The 27,066-nt window shown below is 36.1% G+C and overlaps 1 protein-coding gene across 6 annotated transcripts in view; it reads left to right on the top strand.

Annotated features, from left to right (window-relative positions):
* The window catches only part of ECT2 (epithelial cell transforming 2), a 62,754-nt gene extending 40,107 nt beyond the window's left edge, over positions 1–22,647 (top strand). For 4 of the 6 annotated variants that reach the window (XM_061193429.1, XM_061193426.1, XM_061193424.1 and 1 more), the window contains 5 exons: positions 6,410–6,548; positions 7,862–8,016; positions 17,194–17,301; positions 18,268–18,414; positions 19,895–20,149. In XM_061193429.1, coding sequence (XP_061049412.1) covers positions 6,410–6,548; positions 7,862–8,016; positions 17,194–17,301; positions 18,268–18,414; positions 19,895–20,101 — 756 coding nt within the window. In that variant the 3' untranslated portion in view covers positions 20,102–20,149. Of the gene's footprint in view, positions 1–6,409; positions 6,549–7,861; positions 8,017–17,193; positions 17,302–18,267; positions 18,415–19,894; positions 20,150–21,422 lie in introns of those variants that run through there. The other 2 variants (XM_061193428.1, XM_061193427.1) reach the window with 1 other exon arrangement.
* Positions 22,648–27,066: the final 4,419 nt, after the last annotated feature.

Raw genomic sequence — 27,066 nt, 5'->3', positions numbered from 1 at the left:
GATTTCTTCAATGATCTCTTGGTTCTTTACTAGTGTACTGTTTAGCCTCCATGTGTTTGTATTTTTTACAGATTGTTTTCCTGTAATTGATATCTAGTCTGATAGTGTTGTGGTTGGAAAAGATACTTGATACGAGTTCAATTTTCTTAAATTTACCAAGGCTTGATTTGTGACCCAAGATATGATCTATCCTGGGGAATGTTCTATAAGCACTTGAGAAGAAAGTGTATTCTGTTGTTTTGGATGGAATGTCCTATAAATATCAATTAAGTCCATCTTGTTTAATGTGTCATTTAAAGCTTGTGTTTCCTTATTTTTTTTTTTTTTTTAATTTTATTTACTTATTTATTTATTTTTGACTGTGTTGGGTCTTCGTTTCTGTGCGAGGGCTTTCTCTAGTTGCAGCAAGTGGGGGCCACTCTTCATCATGGTGCGCGGGCCTCTCACTATCGCGGCCTCTCTTGTTGCGGAGCACAGGCTCCAGACGCGCAGGCTCAGTAATTGTGGCTCATGGGCCTAGTTGCTCCGCGGCATGTGGGATCCTCCCAGATCAGGGCTTGAACCCATGTCCCCTGCATTGGCAGGCAGATTCTCAACCCCTGCGCCACCAGGGAAGCCCCTGTGTTTCCTTATTTATTTTCATTTTGGATGATCTGTCCATTGGTGAAAGTGGGGTGTTAAAGTTCCCTACTATGAATGTGTTACTGTCGATTTCCCCTTTTATGGCTGTTACCATTTGCCTTATGTATTGAGGTGCTCCTATGTTGGGTGCATAAATATTTACAATTGTTATATCTTCTTGGATTGATCCCTTGATCATTATGTAGTGTCCATCTTTGTCTCTTGTAATAGTCTTTGTTTTAAAGTCTATTTTGTCTGATATGAGAATTGCTACTCCAGCTTTCTTTTGATTTTCTTTTGCATGGAATATCTTTTTCCTTCCCCTCACTTTCAGTCTCTGTTTGTCCCTAGGTCTGAAGTGGGTCTCTTGTAGACAGCATATATACAGGTCTTGTTTTTGTATCCATTCAGCCAGACTGTGTCTTTTGGTTGGAACATTTAATCCCTTTACATTTAAGGTAATTATCGATATGTATGTTCCTATTACCATTTTCTTAATTGTTTTGGGTTTGTTATTGTAGGTCTTTTCCTTCTTTTGTTTTTCCTGCCTAGAGAAGTTCCTTTAGCATTTGTTGTAAAGCTGGTTTGGTGGTGCCGAATTCTCTTAGCTTTTGCTTGTCTGTAAAGGTTTTAATTTCTCCATCGAATCTGAATGAGATCCTTGCTGGGTAGAGTAATCTTGGTTGTAGGTTTTTCCCTTTCAGCACTTTAAATATGTCCTGCTACTCCCTTCTGGCTTGCAGAGTTTCTGCTGAAGGATCAGCTGTTAACCTTATGGGGATTCCCTTGTATGTTATTTGTTGTTTTTCCCTTGCTGCTTTTAATATTTTTTCTTTGTATTTAATTTTTAATAGTTTGATTAATTTGTGTCTTGGTGTGTTTCTCCTTGGATTTATCCTGTATGGGACTCTCTGTGCTTCCTGGAGTTGATTGACTATTTCCTTTCCCATATTAGGGAAGTTTTCAACTATAATCTCTTCAAATATTTTCTCAGTCCCTTTCTTTTTCTCTTCATCTTCTGGGACCCTTATAATTCGAATGTTGGTGTGTTTAATGTTGTCCCAGAGGTCTCTGAGACTGTCCTCAGTTCTTTTCATTCTTTTTTTCTTTATTCTGCTCTGCGGTAGTTAACTTCCACTATGTTATCTTCCAGGTCACTTATCCGTTCTTCTTTCTCAGTTATTCTGCTATTGATTCCTTCTAGAGAATTTTTAATTTCATTTATTGTGCTGTTCATCATTGTTTGTTTGCTCTTTAGTTCTTCTAGGTCCGTGTTAAACACTTCTTGTATTTCCTCCATTCTATTTCCAAGATTTTGGATCATCTTTACTATCATTACTCTGAATTCTTTTTCAGGTACACTGCCTATTTCCTCTTCATTTGTTTGGTCTGGTGGGTTTTTACCTTGCTCCTTCATCTGCTGTGTTTCTCTGTCTTCTCATTTTTCTTAACTTACTGTGTTTGGGGTTTCCTTTTTGCAGGCTGCTAGTTCGTAGTTCCCATTGTTTTTGATGTCTGCCCCCAGTGGCTAAGGTTGGTTCAGTGGGTTGTGTAGGCTTCCTGGTGGAGGGGACTGGTGCCTGTGTTCTGGTGGATGAGGCTGGATCTTGTCTTTCTGGTGAACATGACTGCATCTGGTGGTGTGTTTTGTGGTGTCTGTGACCTTATTATGATTTTAGGCAGCCTCTCTGCTCATGGGTAGGGTTGTGTTCCTGTCTTGCTAGTTGTTTGGCATAGGGTGTCCAGCTCTGTAGCTTGCTGGTCGTTGAGTGGAGCTGGGTCTTTGCATTGAGATGGAGATCTCTGGGAGAGCTTTCGCCGTTTGATGTTACGTGGAGCCGGGAGGTCTCTGGTAAACCAGTGTCCTGAACTCGGCTCTCCCACGTCAGAGGCTCAGGCCTGACACCTGGCTGGAGCACCAAGACCCTGTTAGCCACATGGCTCAGAAGAAAAGGGAGAAAAAAAGACAAAGAGAGAAAAATAAATAAAATAAAGTTATTAAAATAAAAAATAAAAACGTTATTAAAAATAAAAAAATAAGTAATTAAAAAAAAGAAAAGAAAGAAGAGAGCGACCAAAGCAAAAAACGAATCCACCAATGATAACAAGCGCCAAAAACTATACTAAAAAAAAAAAAAAGCGGACAGACAGAGCCTTAGGGCAAATGGTAAAAGCAACGCTATACAGACAGAATTACACAAAGAAGCATACACATACACATTCACAAAAAGAGAAAAAGGTGGAACAAAAAATCTATATATTAAAAAAAAAAAAAAAAGGAAGAGAGCAACCAAAGCAATAAACAAATCTACCAATGATAATAAACTCTAAATACTAAACTAAGATAAACATAAGACCAGACACAAATGAGATGCAGAAAGCAAACCCCAAGTCTACAGTTGCTCCCAAAGTCCACCTCCTCAATTTGGGATGATTCGTTGTCTATTCAGGTATTCCACAGATGTAGGGTACATCAAGTTGACTGTGGAGATTTAATCCGCTGCTCCTGGAGCTGCTGGGAGAGATTTCCTTTCTCTTCTTTGTTCCCACAGCTCCTGGGGTTCAGCTTTGGATTTGGCCCTGCCTCTGCGGGTAGGTCGCCTGAGTGCATCTGTTCCCACCCAGACAGGACGGGGTTAAAGGAGCAGCTGATTAGGGGCCTCTGGCTCACTCAGGCCGGGGGGAGGGAGGGGTGCAGAATGCGGGGCGAGCCTGTGGCGGCAGAGGCCCACGTGATGTTGCAACAGCCTGAGGTGCGCCATGTGTTCTCCCAGGGAAGTTGTCCCTGGATCACGGGACCCTGGCAGTGGCGGGCTGCACAGGCTCCCAGGAGGGGAGGTGTGGGTAGTGACCTGTGCTTGCACACAAGCTTCTTGGTGGGTGCAGCAGTAGCCTTAGCATCTCATGCCCGTCTTTGGTGTCCGCGCTGATAGCCGCGGCTTGCGCCCATCTCTGGAGGTCATTTAGGCGGTGCTCTGAATCCCCTCTCCTCGTGCACCCCAAAACAATGATCTCTTGCCTCTTCGGCAGCTCCAGACTTTTTCCCGGACTCCCTCCCGGCTAGCTGTGGCGCACTAGCCCCCTTCAGGCTGTGTTCACGCAGCCAACCTCAGTCCTCTCCCTGGGATCCGGCCGAAGCCCGAGCCTCAGCTCCCAGCCCCCACCCGTCCCGGCGGGTGAGCAGACAAGCCTCTTGGGCTGGTGAGTGCTGCTTGGCACCGAGCCTCTGTGCGGGAATCTCTCTGCTTTGCCCTCCGCACCCCCGTGGCTGCGCTCTCCTCCGTGGCTCCGAAGCTTCCCCTCTCTGCCACCTGCAGTCTCCGCCCGCGAAGGGGCTTCCTAGTGTGTGGAAACCTTTCCTCCTTCACAGCGCCCTCCCACTGGTGCAGGTCCCGTCCCTATTCTTTTGTCTCTGTTTTTTCTTTTTTCTTTTGCCCTACCCAGGTACGTGGGGAGTTTCTTGCCTTTTGGTAAGTCTGAGGTCTTCTGGCAGCGTTCAGTAGGTGTTCTGTAGGAGTTGTTCCACATGCAGATGTATTTCTGATGTGTTCGTGGCGAGGAAGATGATCTCCGCGTCTTACTCCTCCGCCATCTTGAAGGTCTCCTGCACATTAGTTTTTAAAGTATAAATACAAGGGAATCTTAGAGAACAAGCCAAGTACAGTTACAGGTGCAGTAAAATCTCACCAAAAATTTACTTGTGTTAAAAGAGTTTTGTTGTTGTGAGGTTAGTGAAAAATGGTATTTTCATTTGGTCAGTACTGTCACAAAACACAAAAGTAAAGGCAGTGAAAATACTGTACACAATTGACCTTACCCTGAACTGAGAAAGTTATAAAAAATCATGAGGTAGATAATTCTGAGCTACTTGTCTCCCCCATAATGAGAGCTTTAGCCTGCTCTGCTTTTGAGAACAGGGGCTAGGTAGAGTCAATTTTTGATCATATTTTATTTGAATCTGTAGTATCATGTTTACTGAGTACCATGTAGCTGCTTAGTAGTTCTGTTTATTTGCTTTCATTAAAGCTTTTGTAAGTTTTTCCTGTTGACGTTCATAGGTCAGCTAGCTCCATTCATCTAATAGGTTAGGTTATCTGTACTTCCTTTGCTAATCCATTCTGGTCTTTATCCTCTTAATCCTTAGATAGTTGAGGCTTACTTTAAATTTTTTTATTTTACATCCCCTTCAATTTTTGTGAAGTCTTCTACAACTGGCTCATTGACTTACCTTCCATTTTAATTCCTGCCATTGGTCATTCCTTGTAGCCTCCAAGTCTGTTGTCTGATACCCTGGCTTCTCACTTCCTTCATCTTCCTGAATTCAGTGACTTTTTGTTCTACTCTCTCTTACTCTCCATGTCAGAATCACATTAACTGTAACATTTCTATTTCTAACATTAAATTTGGACTCCAAATTTATAATTTGGACTTTTCGATTTATAAACTCTTATTCTTTAGCTTGTTTGTTTAAAAAAAAAACAAAACTTTGAGCAAATTTGGAATGAAGAGAATGGTAAAAGTTAGAAGCATTTAAAATAGATAAGATCTAAACTGACTTCACTTAAACATGACAGGTGATGTATCTGTACTTTGAGTTTTTACCTTGATGGACTAGCATTTGTATCATCAATATTAGCACTTGTCATTGTTTTTCCTTTTTAAAAATGAACCTTAAAATTATTTATTTTGTTTAGCTAAATTAAAAGTATATTCAAATAGTACAGTGGAAATAATTATTTAAACAATCTGCTTTTTTCATATATTAATGTAAATGGGCTTTTAATATTTGATATGTATCATAGATCTGCCTCATATTTCTGCATCAATGTGAATATGATACTGACTGCCTTTTGATCTTTTCTCATTAGCCAACACAAGCTATCAACAGTACATTTTTCAGCTTTACTTTGTCATATTCATGGTGATGACCAGTCAATCTCAATTGATTAAGTAGCTTAATCTAAATCATTTTGTGTTAATGTCTTTCAGTTGATGATTATAACCCCCAAAGAAATGTTCTTTTAAAAAGGCAAAATAGTATACTAGGATTTCATGGAAATGAAAACAATAAATTTAAAGACCTTATAAAATTCACAGAACTCAAATACATCATGAGTCACAGGGTCCTTTCTGATTTTGCCCCTGTCTTCTCCAGCATTACTTTACCTGTGTCTTCCTTTGCATGAGTTCCCAGTTTAGGTAAAGTTATATCTTAACATAGCACCTTGACTTTATAATTTGTATCAATTTTTAATGTATTATTTAGTTACTTTAATTTTCGTATTTTTCAATAGTATGTAGGTATCATGAGAGCCAGAACCATTTCTGTATTATTCACTCCTTTATCCTCAGTGCCTTGCACAGCATCTGAGATAATTGTGTATTCTGCTCTTACACTGAAATCAATTATCTTTTGAACCCAAGGCAGCAATCCCAGAGCAACGATTCCTCTTTCTGAATTCAAGGCCTTTTATTGAAGGTTCCTTCATCCTTTGATCCTATTACTTCTCACCATGCTTCTAAGTTCTTTCACACCTCTGGGATCTTTTCCATGTATCCTGTTTTCCTGACTTTTGAGCTCTTCTCATATAAACATGAGCATTTCTGCTACATAGTTACATGTATGAATTTGTCACATAGTAACTATGCTTCTTATCAGATAGTAATTTTGGAATGACTGGTAGTTAAATAAGCTGCCTATAGATTTATGTGATTAGTGCCATTTCATTTTTAAGCATTTGGTGTTTGTTTTTATGTTACTGATGATGACTTTTTTTTCTATAATCAGATAGCAAGAAAACGACACAAGGTTATTGGCACTTTTAGGAGTCCTCATGGCCAGACCCGACCCCCAGCTTCTCTTAAGCATATTCATCTAATGCCTCTTTCTCAGATTAAGAAGGTGCTAGACATACGAGAGACAGAAGGTATGGTCGTTGGATAAACTATTGGCTAGATAAAAATAGTTTATATTCATTGAAAGTTTGATTCCCTTACATATATTTTTTAAACTGGTAAATTATCTTTAAATATTGTTGGTTAGTTCTGGCAAAGTAATTGTTCTTACACTTCAACTACATCTCTAGGAACTGGGAGATTTTTCATTTTTTTCAAATGAAAATACTCTCTCAATCTGAAGGATATCTTCATCTCTTAAGGGACAGAGAGCTTTTAAATGGTTACATGTCAAAATAGTGCCCATTCCCACACCAAAACTTATTTTTATTCCTTCAGAATCCAAAGGCAATTGTAGTCTATTACCTGTGCCCCACAGCTTATAACCTTCCCTGTTGCCAATGGCTGTATTGTTAGGGATACACTTAGGATATGACCAGGAATAGATGTAAGTACACCCAAAGTAACTATGAGTAAGTACACCCAAAGTAACTATGGTAGACTCAACATGGGCTCAAATGTGTATTAAGGAAAGCTTTTACTCTATATTTTGGGAGTGTTAGAGAGGATTCTTTGAAGGCCTGAAATTGGGAAAAGTTTATACCTACTGACGCAGTATCATTTTTTAAAATAGTACCTAGTAATGTGTGTGCCTGGCAATATTTTGCTTGTTTAGGCATATATTTTTACAGTGTAAACTGGTTCCATTACTGATCCCATCCTCAAATGATGGAAAGCTTTTAATTTATGAGAAACAATAAAAAATAACTTGAATGGCAACTTATATTGCTATCTTTACTCAGTTGTCAAATTCTGGATTTATTAAAGGTTACATAGAGCATTCACTTAAATGATCTCTATATTTTTGGATTATAATTATGGAAGACTTCATTGTTTAAAATAGGTTCTGTTTTAGCATCTTGGTCGTAAAACATTTTGTAACAATTTTAATATTTGAGTATTTTATTTCTTTGAACTTGATTTAAATAGGTTGAATTATTGAATTATTCTTACAGTGTCACTTTAAAACTTAAATTCTAGAATTCTAAGAAATGATATAATCTAATTTTTAAAAACTCCATCAAAGAAAATATTAAATGTCATGGAAAATACTGCTTACTTAACAATATCATTGTTGGTTCCTCACATGGTACATACTATTATAATTCTTTCCAGTGTTTCAACTTAGTATGATGCTATTCTTTGTCCAGTTAAAAACAGAGGGGACAGAAAAGGTAGAGAAGAGATAATTTTTTGGAATTTCATTGCTCTGAGGGAACTTGTGTTAAGTCTGTCATTTTCCAAGGAGTAACATTTAATGTTTGTGATTATTCTGGAACCCTAGATTGCCATAATGCTTTTGCCTTGCTTGTGAGGCCACCTACGGAGCAGGCAAATGTGCTGCTCAGTTTCCAGATGACATCAGAGGAACTTCCAAAAGAAAACTGGCTAAAGATGCTATGTCGACATGTAGCCAACACCATTTGTAAAGCAGATGCTGTAAGTTCTTAAACCACTATTATAATGAAAGTTTAAACTCCATGGTAATGTACAGACTAAACGTGTACGTTTCTAATGACTTGTTAATTGTGAATGAAGGAGAGTTTGTGTTGTGTTTATTGAGGAAAACTGATTTAAAAGTTGTTTTGGAGAAAATTTTTAAAAATACAGACACATGAAACATTTCTTTGAGTCCCTAGCTTACAGACAGGGCCTCGTATATAAGGCCTCATAGCCTTACAGCTCCTGTGGCTCTGCTGTACTGGAGCTTTTGGGACTTATAATGTATTTTCTTTAGTGCTCTTTGACTTGGCTATCTGTGAGAGAGTATTTTGTTCTATTGTTCTTTTATCTTATTGAGAGCAATAGGTGAGTTGTAGCAAGTTGCTTTTCCTGTCAGGCAAGTTGCCAATGTAGTTTTCTTAGTCCAATCTCTTAAAATCAAATGCCATTATGAATATATAATCATTTTTATCCTATACAGATTAAAGTGAAGATATATGAGAAAATCAAATTATTGAAGTCAAATGACTCACCAGAAATTAGGTAGCTTGTAGTAGATCTTGGATGAAATCTAGGTCCATTAAAAGATAATTTGATTTCTTCATTATATATGGGAGAGACATGTGATAGATATAGATCCTTTCATCTTTGCACAAATGACATAGATGGAGGAGAATGTATAGACAGATAACCTTTTTCAGTATAGTACTTGGACATTTCCTGTGGGAATAAAACATTTAGTTTATTGTAGTTAAATCTGATCTTCAAAGACATTGAGGTATAATTATTATTGCTTATAAAGTAAATACTTTATTAAAAGTATTTACCTGTTTAGAAAAATTAACAGACTTTTAAATTTTATGTTTTTTAATTGAAGTATAGTTGATTTACAGTGTTATGTTAGTTTCTGGTGTACAGCAAAGTGATTCAGTTATACATATATATATACACATATTCTTTTTCATTATGGTTTGTTATAGGATACTGAATATAGTTCCCTGTGCTATACAGTAGGACCTTGTTGTTTATCCATTTTATATATAGTAGTTTGTATCTGCTAATCCCGAACTCCTAATTTATCCCTCTCCCACCCCCGTTCCCCTTTGGTAACCATAAGTTCTTACATTTTCTATGTCTGTGAGTCTGTTTCTTTTTAGTAAATAAGTTCATTTATGTCATATTTTAGATTCCACATATAAGTGATATCATATGGTATTTGTCTTTCTCTTTGTGATTTACTTCATTTAGTATGATAATCTCTAGGTCCATCCATGTTGCTGCACGGCATACTTTCATTCTTTTTCATGGCTGAGGGGTAGTCAGTCCATTTTTTTTAAACTTTTTTTTCTTTTTAAATTAAGTATTTATTTTTGGCTGCATTGGGTCTTTGCTGCTGCTCACGGGCTTTTTTCCTAGTTGTGGAGAGTGGGGGCTACTCTTCGTTGCTGTGCGCTGGCTTCTCATTGTGGTGGCTTCTCGTTGCAGAGCATGGGCTCTAGGCGCGTGGGCTTCAGTAGTTGTGGTTCGCCACCAGGGACGTCCCTATTCCATTTTGTATATATACCACATCTTCTTTATCCATTCATCTGTCAGTGGACATTTAGGTTGCTTCCATGTCTCAGCAATTGTAAATTGTGCTGCTGTGGACATTGGGGTGCATGTATCTTTTTGAATTATAGTTTTCTCTGGATATATGCCCTTGAGTGGGATTCCTAGGTCATACGGCAACTCTATTTTTAGTTTTTTTAAGGAACCTCCATACTGTTTTCATAGTGGCTGCACAAATTTACATTCCAACCAACAGTGTAGGAGGGTTCCCTTTTTCTCCACACCCTCTCTGGGATTTGTTATTTGTAGACGTTTTAATGATGGCCATTCTGACTGGTGTGAGGGGTACCTCATTGTAGGTTTGATTTTCATTTCTCTAATAATTAGTGATGTTGAGCATCTTTCCATGTGCCTCTTGGCCATCTGTATGTCTTCTTTGGAGAAATGTTTATTTAGGTCTTCTGCCCAGTTATTGATTGGGTTGTTTTCTTGTTATAGAGTTGTATGAACTATTTGTATATTTTGGAAGTTAATCCCTTGTCGATTGAATCGTTTGCAAATATTTTCTCCCATTCCGTAGGTTGTCTTTTCTTTATATGGTTTCCTTTCCTGTGCAAAAGCTTGTAAGTTTGATTAGGTCCCATTTGTTTATTTTTGCCTTTATTTCTATTGCCTTGGGAGACTGACCTAAGAAAACATTGGTACAATTTATGTCAGAATGTTTTGCCTATGTTCTCTTCTAGGAGTTTTATGGTGTCGTGTCTTATATTTAAGTCTTTACCATTTTGAGTTAATTTTTATGTATGGCGTGAGGGTGTGTTCTCACTTCATTGATTAACATGCAGCTGTCCAGCTTTCCCAGCACCAGTTGCCGAAGAGAGTGTCTTTTCCCCATTGTATATTCTTGCCTCCTTTGTCAAAGATTAATTGACTGTAGGTATGTTGGTTTATTTCTGGGCTCTCTATTCTGTTCCATTGATCCATATGTCTGTTTGGGGGCCAGTACAACACTGTTTTGATTACTGTAGCTTTTTAGTATTCTCTGAAGTCTGAGAGGGTTATGCCTCCAGCCTTGTTATTTTTCCTCAGTATTGCTTCGGTAATTCTGGTTTTTTTATGGTTCCATATAAATATTAGGACTATTTGTTTTAGCTCTGTGAAAATTGTCATGAGTAACTTGATAGGGATTGCATTTAATCTGTAGATTGCTTTGGGTAGTATGACCGTTTTAACAATATTAATTCTTCCAATCAAGAGCATGATTTCATTTCTTTGAATCATCTTCAGTTTCCTTTAACAATTTTCTAGCATTCTCAGCATATAAATCTTTCACCTCCTTGGTCAGGTTTATTCCTAAATATTTTGTGTGTGTGTGATGTGGTTTTAAAAGGGATTTTTTCTTTTTTTTTTTTTTTTTTAACTTTCTGATATTTCATTGTTAGTGTAAAGAAATACAACAGATTTCTGTATGTTAATCTTGTATCATTACCTTGCTGAATTTATCAGTTCTAATAGTTTTTGTGTGGAGTCTATAGGGTTTTCTATATTTAGTGTCATGTCATCTGCATGTAATGACAATTTTACCTCTTTTCCAATTTTGATAACTTTTATTCCTTTTTCTTGTCCATTGCTGTGGCTCGGACTTCCAATCCTATGTTGAATAGAAGTGATGAGAGTGGGCACCCATGTCTTGTTCCAGATTTTAGTGGGAAGGCTTTCAACTTTTCACCATTGAGTATTATCTTGGCTGGGGGTTTGTCAAAACAGCTTTTATTATGTTGCGATATGTTCCCTGTATACCCGCTATGGTAAGAGTTTTTATCATGAATGGACGTTGAATTTTATCAGATGCTTTTCCTGCATCTATTGAGATGATCATGTGTTTTTTGTCTTTTCTTTTGTTGATGTGGTGTATCACACTGATTGATATTTGTATGTTGAACCATCTTCGTGACCCTGGGATGAATCCAACTTGATTGTGGTGTATGATCTTGTTTTTATGTGTTGTTGGATTTGGTTTGCTAATATTTTGTTGAGAATTTTTGCATTTATATTCATCAAAGATATTGGCCTTTAATTTTCTTTTTTGGTATTGTTTTTGGCTTTGGTATCAGGGTGATGGTGGCTTTCTAGAATGCCTTTGGAAGTGTTCCCTTTTCAATCTTTTGGTGGAAGAGTTTGGGGAGGGTTTTTATAAGTTCTTTGTATGTTTGGTAGAATTCCCCAGTGAAGCCATCTGGTCCTGATTTCGGTTTGCAGGGAGTTTTTTCATTACATATTGTATTTCACTTCTAGTGAATGGTCTGTTCAAATTTTCTTTCTTCTTCATTCAGTTTTGGTGGGTTGTATGTTTCTAGAAAATTGTACATTTTTTCTAGGTTGTTGAATTTGTTGGCATATAATTGTTCATAGTATTGTCTTATGGTTTTTTTAATTTCTGTGGTACTGGTTGTTATTTCTCCTCTTTCATTTCTTATTTTGTTTATTTGGGTCCTCTGTTCTTGATGAGCCTGAAGAGAGGTTTGTTGATTTTGTTTACCATTTCAAAGAACCAGCTCTTTTCTATTGTTTTTTTAATCTATATTTTATTTATTTTCTCTCTGATCTTTATTATTTCCTTCCTTATAAGAACTTCTTTTGCTGCATGCCATAGATTTTGTATGGTTGTGTTTTTATGTCATATGTTTCAAGGTATCTTCTCATTTCCTCTTTGATTGCATCATCGACCCATTGGTTTTTGTAGCATGTTTTTTAGTCTCCATGTAATCATTTTTTTTTCTCATTTCTCTTTTTGTGGTTGATTTCTAGTTTCACACCTTTGTGGTCAGAAAAGATGCATGAAATAATTTCTAACCTCTTAAATTTGTTCAGGCTTGTTTTTCGTCCTAGTATGTGGTTCGTCCTAGAGATTATTCCATGTGCACTTAAAAAGAATGTGTATTCTGGTTTTTTGGGATGTAATGTCCTGAAAATATCAATTAAGTCTAACTGTTCTATTGTATCATTTAGGATCTCTGTTGCCTTACTGATTTTTATATCTGGAAGATCTGTCCATTGGTGTGAGTGAGGTGTTAAAGTCTCTTACTATTGTATTCCTGTCAATTTCTCCCTTTATATCTGTTACCATTTGCTTTTTGTATTTAGGTGCTCCTGTATTGCATATGTTAACAAGTGTTATGTTAACAAGTGTAATATCCTCTTCTTGTATTGACCCTTTTATCATTATAGAGTGTCCTTTTTTATCTTTATTACATTAGTTTTAGAGTCTGTTTTGTCTGATAGGAGTATTGCTAGACCCACTTTCTTGTCATTTCTGTTTGCATGAAATATCTTTTTCCATCTCATCACTTTCAATCTATGTGTGTCCTTCGCCCTAAAGTGGGTCCGTTGTAGGCAGCATATTGTAAGCTCCGGTTTTTTTATTCAATCTTGCGCTCTATGTCTTTTTATTAGAGAATTTAGTCCATTGACATTTTAGGTAATTATTGATAGATATGTATTTATTGCCATTTTAAATCTTGTTTTCCAGTTGATTTTGTATTTCTTCTTTGTTCCTTTCTTTTTGTTTTTCATTTTGTAGTTTGATGGTTTTCTTTTGTATTATGCTTTTGTTCTGTTCCTTTTGGTTTTTGTGAATCTGTTGTATATTTTTCATACTCTCTTCCCCCACATTTTATGATTTTGATGTCCTCTTTTACATCTTCACGTTTATTCTTTTGGTGTTCATCGTAGTTATCATCGCTTTCACAAAAATTTATTTTTTTAGTCTGTATACTGGCTTATTTAAGTGATTTACTTTCCAATTGAGATATTTCTCTTTCCTCTAGATTCTTGCTTCTTTTCTATTTAGAGAAGACCTTTCAATACTCCTATTAGGATAGGTTTAATATTGCTGTATTCTTTTAGTTTTTGCTTGTCTGAGAAATTCTTTATCTCTCCTTCTATTCTAAGTGATAATCTTGCTGGGTAGAGTATCCTGGGTTGCACCTTCTTCCCTTTCAAGACTTTGAATATATCTTGCCACTCCCTTCTGGTCTTCATTGTTTCTGTAGAGAAATCAGCTGATAGCCTTATGGGGTTTCCCTTGTAATTAACGCTTTGTTTTTCTCTTGCTGCCTTTAGAATCCTCTTTATATCTTTTAACTTTTGCCATTTTAATTATAATATGTCTTGGTGTAGGTCTATTTGGGTTCATCTTGTTTGGGACCCTCTGTGCTTCCTGTACCTGGGTATCTGTTTCCTTCTTTATATTTGGGAAGTTATCAGCCATAATTTCTTCAAATAAATTTTTGATCCCCTTTTCTCTTTGTTTTCCTTCTGGGATCCCTATTATGCATAGATCTGGATACTTTATATTACCCCATAGGTCTCGTTTATTGCTTTTCTTTTTTTTTTTTTCATTTGTGTTTCTGTCTGCTGTTCTGACTGGGTGATTTCCATTATTCTATCTTCCAGATCACTTATTAGTTCTTTTGCGTTATCCAGTTTGCTATTGATTGCCTCGAGCTCAGCTTTTGTTTTGGCAAATGAGTTTTCTAATTTAATTGCCTCCTTTTTATAGTTTTTAGTTCCTTTTTACAGTAATCTGCATTTCTATTGATAGACTTGCTTAATTACTTCAGTATTTTCATTACCTCCTTTTTGGACTAGGTATCTGCTAGACTGCAGATGTCTGTTTCATTGTTCTTTCAGGGGAATTCTCTTGGTCTTTTAATTGGGAGTGTTTCCTCTGCTTCATTTTACTTCTATTTCTCTGACTCTGTGAATTAAGGAGAAATAGTTATCTGCTGTGGTCTTGAAGGACTGTTTTTTGTGTTTCCCTGTGTAGCCTTCGTGAGTGTAATATTTTTGTGCAAGGGCTGTTTTTATTATGGATGTCTGCCACATTTTTCTTTAGTGTGTGTTAGCCGTTATCCCCTTGATAGGGGGTATGATTGTTACCGTGATGACCAGAGCCTGCACTGGATGTTGAGCGTGGCCTCCTCTTTGCTCTTTGGTTGTCACAGCTCTGTCAGGGGCAGGGTCTGCTCCCCAGTTGTTGGAGTAGATGCCACCAGCTGTTTCTGGACTGGTGTGAGGTAGGTGGGGCTTGAATGCCCCTGCTGGGAGAGGAGCCCCTGATTATTCCTCTGCAGAAGCTGTCTACTGGGAAGTCGCTCTGTGGTTTTGCCTGTTACCTGTCGTGTTGGCTCACAAATATACTGTCTTTGGCACTGCCCTCAGTCCCACCTCAACCATGGGAATTCAGGCAGTAAGCTTGGGTATCCCTCAGGTGCTGTGCTCACAAAGCCACTAGCATAGATCTTTTGACATGAACCACTGAGGTCAAGCACTGGTACGCCATGGTCACGCACCTGGACTGGGTCGAGCACCTGGACCCACCGTAGGAGCTACTGAGTCAGCCCAGGCCCTGGCCCCGCCTCTGTGTGTGAGCGCCAGCAGAGCCTGCTATCGCCAGACCTGCCCCAGCCACAGGAGCACCAATAATCTACTCCGATGTCCTGCAGGCACTGGGTTTACAAAGCTGTCTCAGGTGCACAAATCCGCAGATATCACAGCTGCCGGAACACTCAGATTTCAACCCTGCTTCTGAAGCTGTGCGGCCGCTGGCCATAGGCTAGGGTTTCAGCCCTGCCTCCATGTGTGGGCAGCTCACCCAAGCTTGCTCGCTCCCAAAACATAGAGGCAGAGCCTCACCCTCTGTGAGCACACTGAGAATGAGGCTGCTGTTCCAGGCCCCGCCCCTCCCTTCAAGCTTGCAGGTTAACAGTGGGGCGTCAATGACAGATCTGGGCTCCTTCTTGCACATGCCCCCGTTTGCAGCTGTGGACCACACTCCAGCCCCTTCAGGCTGTCTCCATGCAGCCAATCCCAGTCTTCTTCTCAGGTGTGTCCTCTGAAGCCCAAGTTTTAGCACTCAGCCCCTGTGTGTACCAGCAGATGTGGGTCCTAGGCTGGGGATTGCAGTGAGATGGCCAGGGCCTTCTGTGCAGGTCTCTCTATGTTCTTCTTGTTGCACACTGGCTGCAGCACTCTCCTCCAAGCTTCTGAAGCTCCCTTTCTCTCCCCACTGATCTCCCCTGCTGGTAAAGCGGCTTCCCAGGGTGAGGGAACCTTTCCTCTTTCACAGCACCCTCCCAGGGGCACAGATCCTGTCCCGATTCCCGTTTTCTTTCTTTCACCCTACCCTGTTAGGTGGTGATCTTTCTTGCATTTTGGTTTTATGAGATCTTCTGCTGGCATTCAGCAGGTATACTGTGAGAATTATTCCACATGTAGATGTATTCGTGGTATATTTGTGGGAGGAGGTGAGTTCCACTTCCTTCTATTCCACCACCTCCTCTGGTCCTTGATTTGTTTGTTTTTTAAAAATTTCTGTGGGCCAAGAATATGTTGTTATAAATAAAGGATTGTTCCACAAAAAGGTTCATAGAAGGAAATACAGTGCTAGTGCATACAACAGAGTGCTGACGAGAAAAGAGATGCAGACAGCTTTTTGTAAAGCCAAAAAACTGCTCATTATAAGGAAGAATTTTTTTCTCATGGTTCTAGATATCCATATAAAATGGATTTCTGCAGTATAGTGATTGCCTATTATAGAGATTATTCCTGCATTTATCACAATGTCCAACTACATGGCTTATGCAGTCCTTTCTAAATTTATAACCATGATTCTGAAATGTAAACGGTTAATGGAAAAATTTCCTTAAAATAAAATCTATTGAATTACTAGCCACAGGATGGCTAATAATTCTAGAACAGAAATATAAACAGTTAATGAAGATATTTCAGAAAGTAAAATTAACCACAAGATGGCAGCAAACATTTAACTATATCCTGATTTACACTGTGTTAAACCACAAAATTCTTCCCAGTTGTGAAATTTTTTTTTTAATTTTATTTATTTATGGCTGTGTTGGGTCTTCGTTTCTGTGTGAGGAATTTCTCTAGTTGTGGCAAGCGGGGGCCACTCTTCATCACGGTGCGCGGGCCTCTCACTATCGCGGCCTCTCTTGTTGCGGAGCACAGGCTCCAGACGCGCAGGCTCAGTAATTGTGGCTCACGGGCCCAGTTGCTCTGCGGCATGTGGGATCCTCCCAGACCAGGGCTCGAACCCATGTCCCCTGCATTGGCAGGCAGATTCTCAACCACTGCGCCACCAGGGAAGCCCCCAGTTGTGAAATTTTGTTACTAAGAAATGTTTGTAAATTCAGATATTAGGCAACTTCAGTTGAGCTCTTTCCTACATTTCAAATATTATGCATAGTAAATTTTTTAAAAGCCCTGAATCGGTGTCTTATCATTTGAGAACTTTTGCCATGTTGAAGAGAAAATATTTCTATACTCATACACACACACACACACACACACACACACACTGTAAAAAATATAAAAATCTGATTCTTTGAATCAGTTTGTGTCCTTCTGTTATATACTTTTTGAGGCCTTAAGTAAATTTCAGAGTAGAAGTTATGTCAAACACATCAGAAATCTTGAGTAGCTTCATTTATATATGCTCCCTATGTGTGCATATAAATTCTTAAAGGTTTGATTTTAGGAACAGTTTTGTATTTTTATTTTTATTTTATTTGTTTATTTTAAAATAAAAATATTAATTTTCAACAGGAGAATCTTATTTACACTGCTGATCCAGAATCCTTTGAAGTAAATACGAAAGATATGGACAGTACACTGAGTAGAGCATCTAGAGCAATAAAAAAGACTTCAAAAAAGGTGAGTCTTAGTGAAATTATTATTCAGCATATCTCCAAAATGTATTTTTCAGAGTATATTAAAATAGTATTGCCATAGATATCAGCTAGTGTATAAAACAAAGCTGTTTTTGGTTCTAAGAAGTGGCCTACAGAGATAATAGTTTAGCTCAGTGAATTCTTTGGCACAGTAATTATAACAACTTGTTATCCTTCCCATTCTAGTTACTATGATACTTCTGATGGTGTTTTAAGTATAGATATGTGCGCATTCATGTTAGAAATTGCCTCAGATATTTTTCAGCAAAGGGCACACAGTGGAGTCAGGAAACCTGGGATCTATTCCTTACCATAAGTGTGTTTCAGACTTCTAATGATGAAGATAGCTTTGCTACTTACCTTACAGTATTGAAGTTGTTGAGGACTACACAAGAATGTTGGTAATAAGGCTTTTTAAAAGTAGAACTAGAATTTTAATTTTACAGGTAAAATTTTGCAACTGTAGTCTACTTGCTAGGTTTATAAGTTTTTTGGTTGTTGTTTTCCTTGCCTTTGAGGGGAGGCTTTATACTTTAATCATCATTGTATCTCTGCATTTAACATGTATGATGTATAGTAGATAAACACGTTAGCAGTGATGATTCAAATAAACTCCTACACTTTTTCAATTAAAGAAATTGAGGTTTAAGTGACTTTGGATCAAAGATCTCACAACTAAATTGTAGCAGAATCAGATAACACCCAGCTTTCTTCTCTCATGCCAAATTTTCCCTCCCACTTTCTCCTGCTGGACTAGTGCTCTATGAAACCAAGATGGAGTAATCTACAGTGTACTACATTTTCTCACTACTTTGTCCAAAGAGATTCTAATTCTGCTATATACTTTTTATAGAAAAACTTTTGGTGTGAATTTGGCTTTGTTTACATATAATTGTTCTAATCAGTTAGATTTGTCTAGGTTTTTTAATTAATTGTAATTTAACTCTAGGTTACAAGAGCATTCTCTTTCTCCAAAACTCCAAAAAGAGCTCTACGAAGGGCTCTTATGACATCCCAAAGTTCAGTGGAGGGAAGAAGTCCTTCTAGCAATGATAAACATGTAATGAGTCGTCTGTCTAGCACATCATCATTAGCAGTAAGTGATTTTGATTTAACGGGCTAAATGACTCCAAATTTATGAAGTTGGTGTGGGATTTGTTAACTTTTTAAAGATGGAAATATTAATATCTCCATCAATTTTTTGGATATATCTAAGCATCTGACCTCTTTACTGGGTTAAGTAACGGAGAAAACCTCACTTAATGAACTAGAGACTTAATGTGTAGTTTGATATGAAAGTTTATTGGGATTGAGATGTAGATCTCTAAGAAAGAAACATGTTTCAATCTGGCCTATCACTTTACTGATGTAAATAGCGATGGTTCTATTTATAGATTGGCTCCAGTAATATAGCAGAGACTCAGTTTTATTTCTTTTATTATTTCTGTGATGAATATATAATCTCTGAAGCCGTGAATATCAAAGGATGATATGGGTTCTAATATATGTTTTTAAATGTTTCCTGAGCAATCCAAATTCCCAACAGTGTCAGAATTTTAGTCATTTAATTAATATTAAGGGCATTTCTAACATTTATTACTGTCACTAAATAGTCATGTATCTGTCCTTCGTAAAAATTATTAACCTTATCTACTAAGGTTGAGAAAAGCAAGTGACTGTCACTTCTTAGCTGTATGTCCTTCAGCAAGTTTCCTGTTCTCTCTTATCCCCATTTTTGCAGATGAGAGAAAAGAGGTTAATAGTACTTACCTATGGTGTTATTGTAGAGAGTAAATACACACACACACACACACACACACACTCATGTATAATGTGATTATGTACTCAAAGGCAGTTTGAGTAGTGGTTAAGAGCGTGAACTCTGGAACTCACATGTTCAAATCCCAGTTCTGCTGTTTGCTAGCTGTGTGACTTTTGTCAGCTTATTAGAGATCTTCCTGTTTCAATTTCACTGTCTGTAAAGTGAATCTAAAGTAGTAGTTGTAAGGATTAAATAAGTTAATATACACAAAGTGCACAAAGGGAGTGCTTTGGTGTTTTATAAATGGTTACCTTTAATTGTTAAAATTTATACAGAAAAGGCCCATAATGCTTAATAACTTATTTTTTTATAAAGCTAGTTAAGTCGTTAGTTAATATACATCAAAGGTTACAGCTAAATATGAGTACGTTTATACAGACTTTTAATCAAGATTAACCTTCCAGTGAGAGAGAAGTTGTACTTAGTTGATGATATAAATTTTTGCAAAGAAATTTGATTAATGAAAAATATATTGAAATTGACAAAATTTAGCATTCATTTACTAAAATCGGATTGTAAGCTTTCTGAAGGCCAAAGTACTATCCCTTGTTTATTTCCTGCATTTATAGTAACTATTATAAACATTATTGCTTTTCAAATGAAGATAATTGGATTTTATAGAAGAATTTTGGAAATTTAATATATATTATTTATGGTTTTGTCAATTTTATGTAGACAACATAAATAAGAAGTACCTAAAATATCTTTAAGACATTCATGTCCTCTTCTCAATTGCCTATTTCTGTTCTAACAGATTACCCATTCTGTTTCCACAAGCACTATAATTGGATTTACTAAGCATGGTTATGTTCAGCGCTCAAACTCTACTGGTGGGCGCTCTCAAAACTCCTGGTTTCGATCTATACGTCATTCTGCCTCACGAGCTAGTTTTTCAGAGATGCTAGAAGGAAATACTGAGTTTTCAAATTTCAAAAAAAAGTTCTATCCAAGTCATCTTTGACATTTGTGAAGAATTAGGAGATATGCCAACCAGTAATGGAAACAAGCCTCGTGAAGTTTAATGTGAGCTTATTAGCTATTTGAAGTTTGCGTTTGTGAAAAAAGAAAGTATTTTTCTCCACTGAATTCCTTATTAGGTGGGTGGGGACTTTTGAATTCACAACTTTATAACTGCTTTGAATTCACAACAACATAGGCTTAATAGAGTTTCTTTGCTTATTGGCACATAAAGATATGTTTGCAAGATAATTTACTCATAAGTCCAGAAAAAATCAGTCCCATTAGAGATTTTCTTATTTATGAAAATGATTATTTAAAAAATAGTAGTAATTGTCCCGTGAAGTGGATTTATATTACAGATCTGATTCTTAATCTTAGATTTATGACATTTATGTAAAATTTATGCTTTTAATATGGCAAATCGTAAAGGTTTTACCTGAGGAAAATGTAAACTATTATACTATCTACTTAAATCATTGCTTTGCTATCACTTGAATGGTAATACTTTACCAACCTAGCTCTTTAAACACTTCATTTTCTTTACTACCTAGTTGATGAGAACTTATAGCTAGCTACCTTGCTGGCTCTAAGTTTAGTTACAGTTAGCCATTAATATCTGCTAAAATAAAACAATACCTTTATAATTTGTTTTGATTTACACCCCCTCTTGAGTGTTTGGTATTCATGTCTGTGTTTCTTTGTTATTAAAAATCTGATGATATTTAACTTTGACACTCTGAAACAATAAGTTTAGACAGCTTAGTATATTAATAATCTCTATTATCAGAAGCACTGCTGTTCTGCTCAATTTTTATATGGAGCAAAATCATACATACACACAAACACATACAGACATATAAATATGGGTTGCATACATAATATAAAAACTCTTTCAGAGTTTATGACTTTTAATTTAGAAAATTATTTCCCATGAAGTAATTTTATTCCTCTTAATTCTGCTTTATGATTAAGTTAAGAAGAAGCCACTAGGGTTTGTCTTTTTAACCTCAAAACTGATCTTCTAATTTATAATTTAAAAAAAACCTGAAACACTAAGCATATATCTGTTTCAACTGAGTTCATATGTAGTAGTCTATCCATTTGTTTCTTGTTTTCAGAATGCTAAAATAGTTTTAATTATGTGTTCTCCCCACCCTTCCCCCTAATTTTAAGTTTCTGTTTATTTAAAGAGTTTAGATTTTTCAGATGTCTTAATTGTTATGATAATTTGTAAAATGTAAAAATGACATGTATGATACTAAACTGTATATTACAATTTTTAAAAGAAAAAATTTTAAGTACAAAATATTTTGTCTTTACAGGGCATCCCATCTCCTTCCCTTGTCAGCCTTCCTTCCTTCTTTGAAAGGAGAAGTCATACTTTAAGTAGATCTACAACTCATTTGATATGAAGCTTAAAAAAATCTTAATTTGTAGAAACTTTTAAACAACCTCATATTCAAGTAAGAAACTGACTTAAATGGTACTTGTCCTTAGCACTTGGTGAACGCTGGAAAGAAGGTAACACTAAACTATGCCATTTTATCTTCTTGAAAGAGTAAGGTTAACTTCTTACATTTTTTGTTAATTCATGTAAAAAATTATATTGATTTTGATGTAATTTTTCTCTTTGTTGAATCCAATTGAAGACCAATAATTTAAGTTATTCGTGATATTAGTAACTTTGCCACGTGATGCAGTAAATAAATTTTATTGGCTGACGCCAAATACTGCTGTGAATCTCTTTGTATAGCGTCCATGAATGAATTTTTGGAAATAAATATCTGTGTATCTCAATTTGTTCAGAAATTAAGTGATACCACAGTACTTACTAGATAAAAACCTGCATAGATCTCTGAATAGTGGGTTCTTGGTCCACATGTGCTATTTAAAGTAGTTATTTAACTGCTCCTTTTGCAGTTTATTTAATAAATAAAGATACAGCGTGTGGATTTTAAAAGATTTGCCCCTATTAACAAGAATAACAGTTAAAGGAGATGGTTTCAAAATACGCTTGCGAATTGAGATAAGGGCAGAAAGATTAGAAAATAATGTATATTTTGCACAAACATGATACTGGTGTATACTTGTAGCTGTTTAAGGGACAATATACTTATGGTGATTTTAGCCACTAGCAGATCTTGATTTAGTTTGATAGTGTGTGGAATTTTATTTTGAAGGATAAAACCATGGGGAAGTTGTGGTAAAGATTGTTTATATTCTTTATGAAATAATTCTAAAGTTGGCTAACCTGCTGTAAAATACATAGATATGTGTATGGTCAGATTTTTATCATGGCCTCATAATTAAGTGTAAAACTGAAATACATTTATTTGCTTTTGTAAAATATTTTTCAAACCCTGATGTTATCTTTCACAGTAGTTTTTTTTTTTTTTAAGTCAGTAATACAAATTAATCAAGTTCCTATGAATAAATGCATTTTTATTTCCCACCTGTTTAGGGAGTACTACAAATGTTTAATTGTCACCTAACAATTTTCAGTTATCAGTTATAATAGTTTAACTGACTATATAGATTTTTTTCTATGCCACATATGTACCACTTTTAAATAGTAAATGATCCTTTATTGCTATATTTTAAAAGCAGTTGTATTAGGAAGAACTTTGTAAATAAATACTTAAAACCCAAGTATATTTTATGTTTCATGTTTTAAACAGTTCTTTTAGACAAATTTTCATAGGCCAGTATGAATGCTTATATCAACCTTTGCTCTGTTGTATATTTGCTTGCATATTTATTGCTTATTTCTCCCTCTATTAGTATTTGTAAGCATTATGTATACTGGGCAATGTGTAAGTTAGGAGTCTTTAATCTGGAATCTACTTTGCAGAATGGAGGTAGTGAATCCTATGATAGTTTATATAAGAGTTTATGTTTATGTGCATGTATGCATTTTTTCTGTCAGAAAATATACAACTTTTATCATTGTATTGGGATGGAGGGAGCTATGGTTGCCTCCAAAGATGTGGGTTTTCCAGGGAGAGGAAGTGATGTGAGAAAAGGCATGAAGTTGGAAATGTATTGGATGTTCACTGGCAAAGTGTAGCAGGTAGTTAATTTTAACTTTAAAGGGAGCTTTAAAGTCAATGTGGGAAGGTACTATTACCCAGGAGTGTGGATGCAGGAAGATGTGAGCAAATTGGAACTCATTACTGCAACAGAATACCACAATTCTCATAGACATATTTCTAGAAAAATGTAACTTATTAATACTGATATAGGAAGAAATAGAACACATATAAATGTTCCTATAAACACTATAGAAATGGAATCCACATTTAAAATTATTCCTAGAAAAAAATCACCAGGGCCAAATGGCTTCACTGGATAATGCTATTCAATATTTAATGAAGAATTAATACCAACCTTACACAAATACTTAAAGAGAATAGAGGAAGGAAACTTCCCATCTCATTTTATGAGTTCTGGATAACTTTGGACATTTTAAGAAATGTTAATCCTATTTGTGAAAATACATGCAATATTTCAAAATGTTAACAAATGAAATATTGTAATATATAAGAAGAATAGTATATCATAACCAAGTTGGGTTTATGCCAGGCACACAAGGTTATTCTAATTTTAGATAATTTATCAGTATATTTTCCTAATAGGTTAAGGGAGAAAAATTATATTACCTCTGTAGTTGCAGGGAAAACATCCGATAAATTTGTCTCTTGTGATCAAACTTTTTGCAGATTAGGAGTAGAATGGAACATCCTTAAACTGATAAAAGATTATCTACCAAAAAATCTATAACAAACATCATACTTAATGATGAAACCTTGGCAACATATTTTTTTTTTTTTAATTTTTATTTATTTACTTATTATTTTTGGCTGTGTTGGGTCTTCGTTTCTGTGCGAGGGCTTTCTCTAGTTGCGGAAAGCGGGGGCCACTCTTCATCGCGGTGCACGGGCCTCACTATCGCGGCCTCTCTTGTTGCGGAGCACAGGCTCCAGACGCGCAGGCTCAGTAGCTGTGGCTCACGGGTCTAGTTGCTCTGTGGCATGTGGGATCTTCCCAGACCAGGGCTCGAACCCGTGTCCCCTGCATTGGCAGGCAGATTCTCAACCACTGCGCCACCAGGGAAGCCCGGCAACATATTCTTTGTGATCAGAAAGGAGAGGGGTGCCTACTTCACCTTTAATCAACATTTTAATATAGTCCCTCCCAGTGCAGTATTGTAAGAAAAAGAAATGGTATAAAAATTAGAAAGGAAAAACCAATACTGCTGTTATTCGCAGATGATATGATTGTGTAGATAGGAAATCCTAAAGAATCTACAGATAAGTTACTAAGTTAAATTCTGATACAAAATCAGTATACAAATATCAATTATATTAACACCAGCCACAAACAGGTTGAAAATGCTTTTTCTTAAAAGATACCTGTTACAATAGCATAAAAACCACTGAAGTACTTAAGAATAAATCTAATAAAAGATGTACAAGATCTTACAGAGAAGACCATGGGACTTTATTTACGTTAATTAAAGACCTTAATAGAGATATTATGCCATAGTCATGGATTGGTTACTTTACTTTTGAAAAATGTTTCCCCCAAATTGAATTATAGATTCAAACAAAGCCAGTCAAAATACAAAGCTTTATTAGAAACAAGGTTTATTACAAAGTCGTAGCAATCAAGACATTGAGGTGTTGGAAGTTTTGGTGTACTGAACATAAATAGATCAATGAATTATAATTGAAAATACATAAACAGACAAAAGTAGCACTTTAAAACGTTGGGGAAAAGGCAGTCTGTTCAATAAATGGTGCAGAGAAAAATGGGTATCTTTATTAAAAAAAGAAGAGAAGGAAATTAATTTCTTCACATACTATACAAAAATGAATTTTAAGGGGATTGTAGACCTAAATATGAAAGGTAAAACTATAAAGATTTTACTAGGTAATATAGGAGAGTATCTTTAATCTGTTGGGTTGGAAAAGATTACTTAAACATGTTATTTTGTTTAAGCTAATTATAGTGGGAAAGATTGATAAATCTACATTAAAATTAAGAACTTCTAGTCATGAAAAGACATCATTAAGAGAGTGAAAGTCACAGAGTAGATGTTTGCAATTTATGCAACTGACAAACGACTTATATCCAGAATATGTAAATAACTTAAAAATCTGAAAAATCAGCCATCTCTATAGAAAAAAAGGCATTTTACAAGTGAGAAACCCAAATGGCTAATAAGCTTATTAAGAAATGTTCCTCATTCATAATGCAGAAAATGCAAGTAAGATACCATTGCACATGCACCATATTTGCTTAGCACAAATGGGAAGCAGAGAAGTCTCTTCCACTGCTTGTAGGAGTGTAAATTGTATAATCATTTTATAAAACGCTTGGGCATTAAGCAGTAAGGTTTAAGATATGCATACCTTAAAACCAAACAGTTGCAATCCCAGATATTTATTTCAGGAAAAATAGGCACGTGAATACCAGAATCCATGTACAAAAGAATGTTCATAGCTACATTATACATAATAGCCTGAAAATGAAAAATCAGAAATTTATATCAACATTATAATGGATGAATATACTGTATTATAGTCATGCATTAAATGAACTCCTGAACATGCAATGACCTGGATAAATCTTGAGAGTATTGAGTGAAAGAAAACAGATATAAAAATAACTTTTTTAAATTCTATTTATATAAAGTTTAAAAATTGACAAAGTGATACTTTATTGTGTAAGGTTGTAGAGTTATCTGGTAAAAGTTTAAAGACGAACAAGAAAACTTACTCTAAAAGCCCACATAGTATAACCTCCATGTGGGAAAATGAGGAAGGGGCACATGGGAACTTATGTACTCTGGCAGCATTCTATTTCTTAACCTTTATGTTATACACTTGTTCACTTCATAGTAATTTATTGTTTTATTTAGCTTTTTAAGAAGACCAATAATGTTGACAAACATCTTTCAAGGTTGAGAGAGCAAATATAAAACGTTAGATGTGATATAATACACTGACATATGCATATTATATTATGAACAACTTTATGCCAGTCAAATTGCAGACTTAGTTGAAATTGATAAATTCTGAAGAAAATACAAAAAAATGACTCAGTAAGAAAAAAAAATCCTGGTTGGTTCTATAATTATTAAAGAATAGATTCCAAAGTTAAAATTCTTACAAAGAAAATGCTTGGCCTAGATAGTTTCAGGGTAAGTACACCCCAAATTCAAGAAACAGATTGAAGAGAGAACATTTTCCATTTATTTATTTATTTTTAAATATTTATTTACCTATTTGTTTTTGGCTGCATCGGGTCTTAGTTGCGGCATGCAGGATTTTTCGTTATGGCACACAGGCTCTTCGTTGCAGCGCATGGGCTTCTCTCTAGTTGTGATGAGCGAGCGGGCTCCAGAGTGCGCGGGCTCAGTATTTGCAGCACACGGGCTCTCTAGTTGTGGCACGTGGGCTTAGTAGTTGTAGTGTGGGCTTAGTTGCCGTGTGGCATGTGGGATCTTAGTTCCCTGACAAGGGATCGAACCCACGTCCCCAGCATTGTAAGGTGGATTCTTAACCACTTGGACCACCAGGGAAATCCCAACATTTTCCATTTTCTGATGAGTTTTTAACATAACCTTGATATCAGAACAAAGAGAAAAGGAAAGGAAAATTATAGTCTAGTCTCATTTAAGACTATCAATGGAAAAATTCTAAAATTGCTAATACGCTTAGCAATGTGAATTCAGCATTGCATAAAAAAGATTATGCATCATTACTAAGTTGAGTTTATCTCTGGAATGCAAGGTTGCTTTAACAGTGCAAAATCAGTTTTTAAATACAAAATGTAATTCACCACATTAACAGATAAAGGGGAAAATCATAGGATCATCTCAGTAATAAATAAAAAACATCTGAAAAATTTAATGCATAAAAAAGCACTTCCTTAAGGTAGTAAAGGACTTTCACCAAGAAA

The sequence above is a fragment of the Eubalaena glacialis genome, chromosome 6 (genome assembly GCF_028564815.1).
Source record: "Eubalaena glacialis isolate mEubGla1 chromosome 6, mEubGla1.1.hap2.+ XY, whole genome shotgun sequence".
In the NCBI taxonomy this organism is placed as follows: Eukaryota; Metazoa; Chordata; class Mammalia; order Artiodactyla; family Balaenidae; genus Eubalaena; species Eubalaena glacialis.
This window is presented reverse-complemented; position numbering and strand designations above follow the sequence as displayed.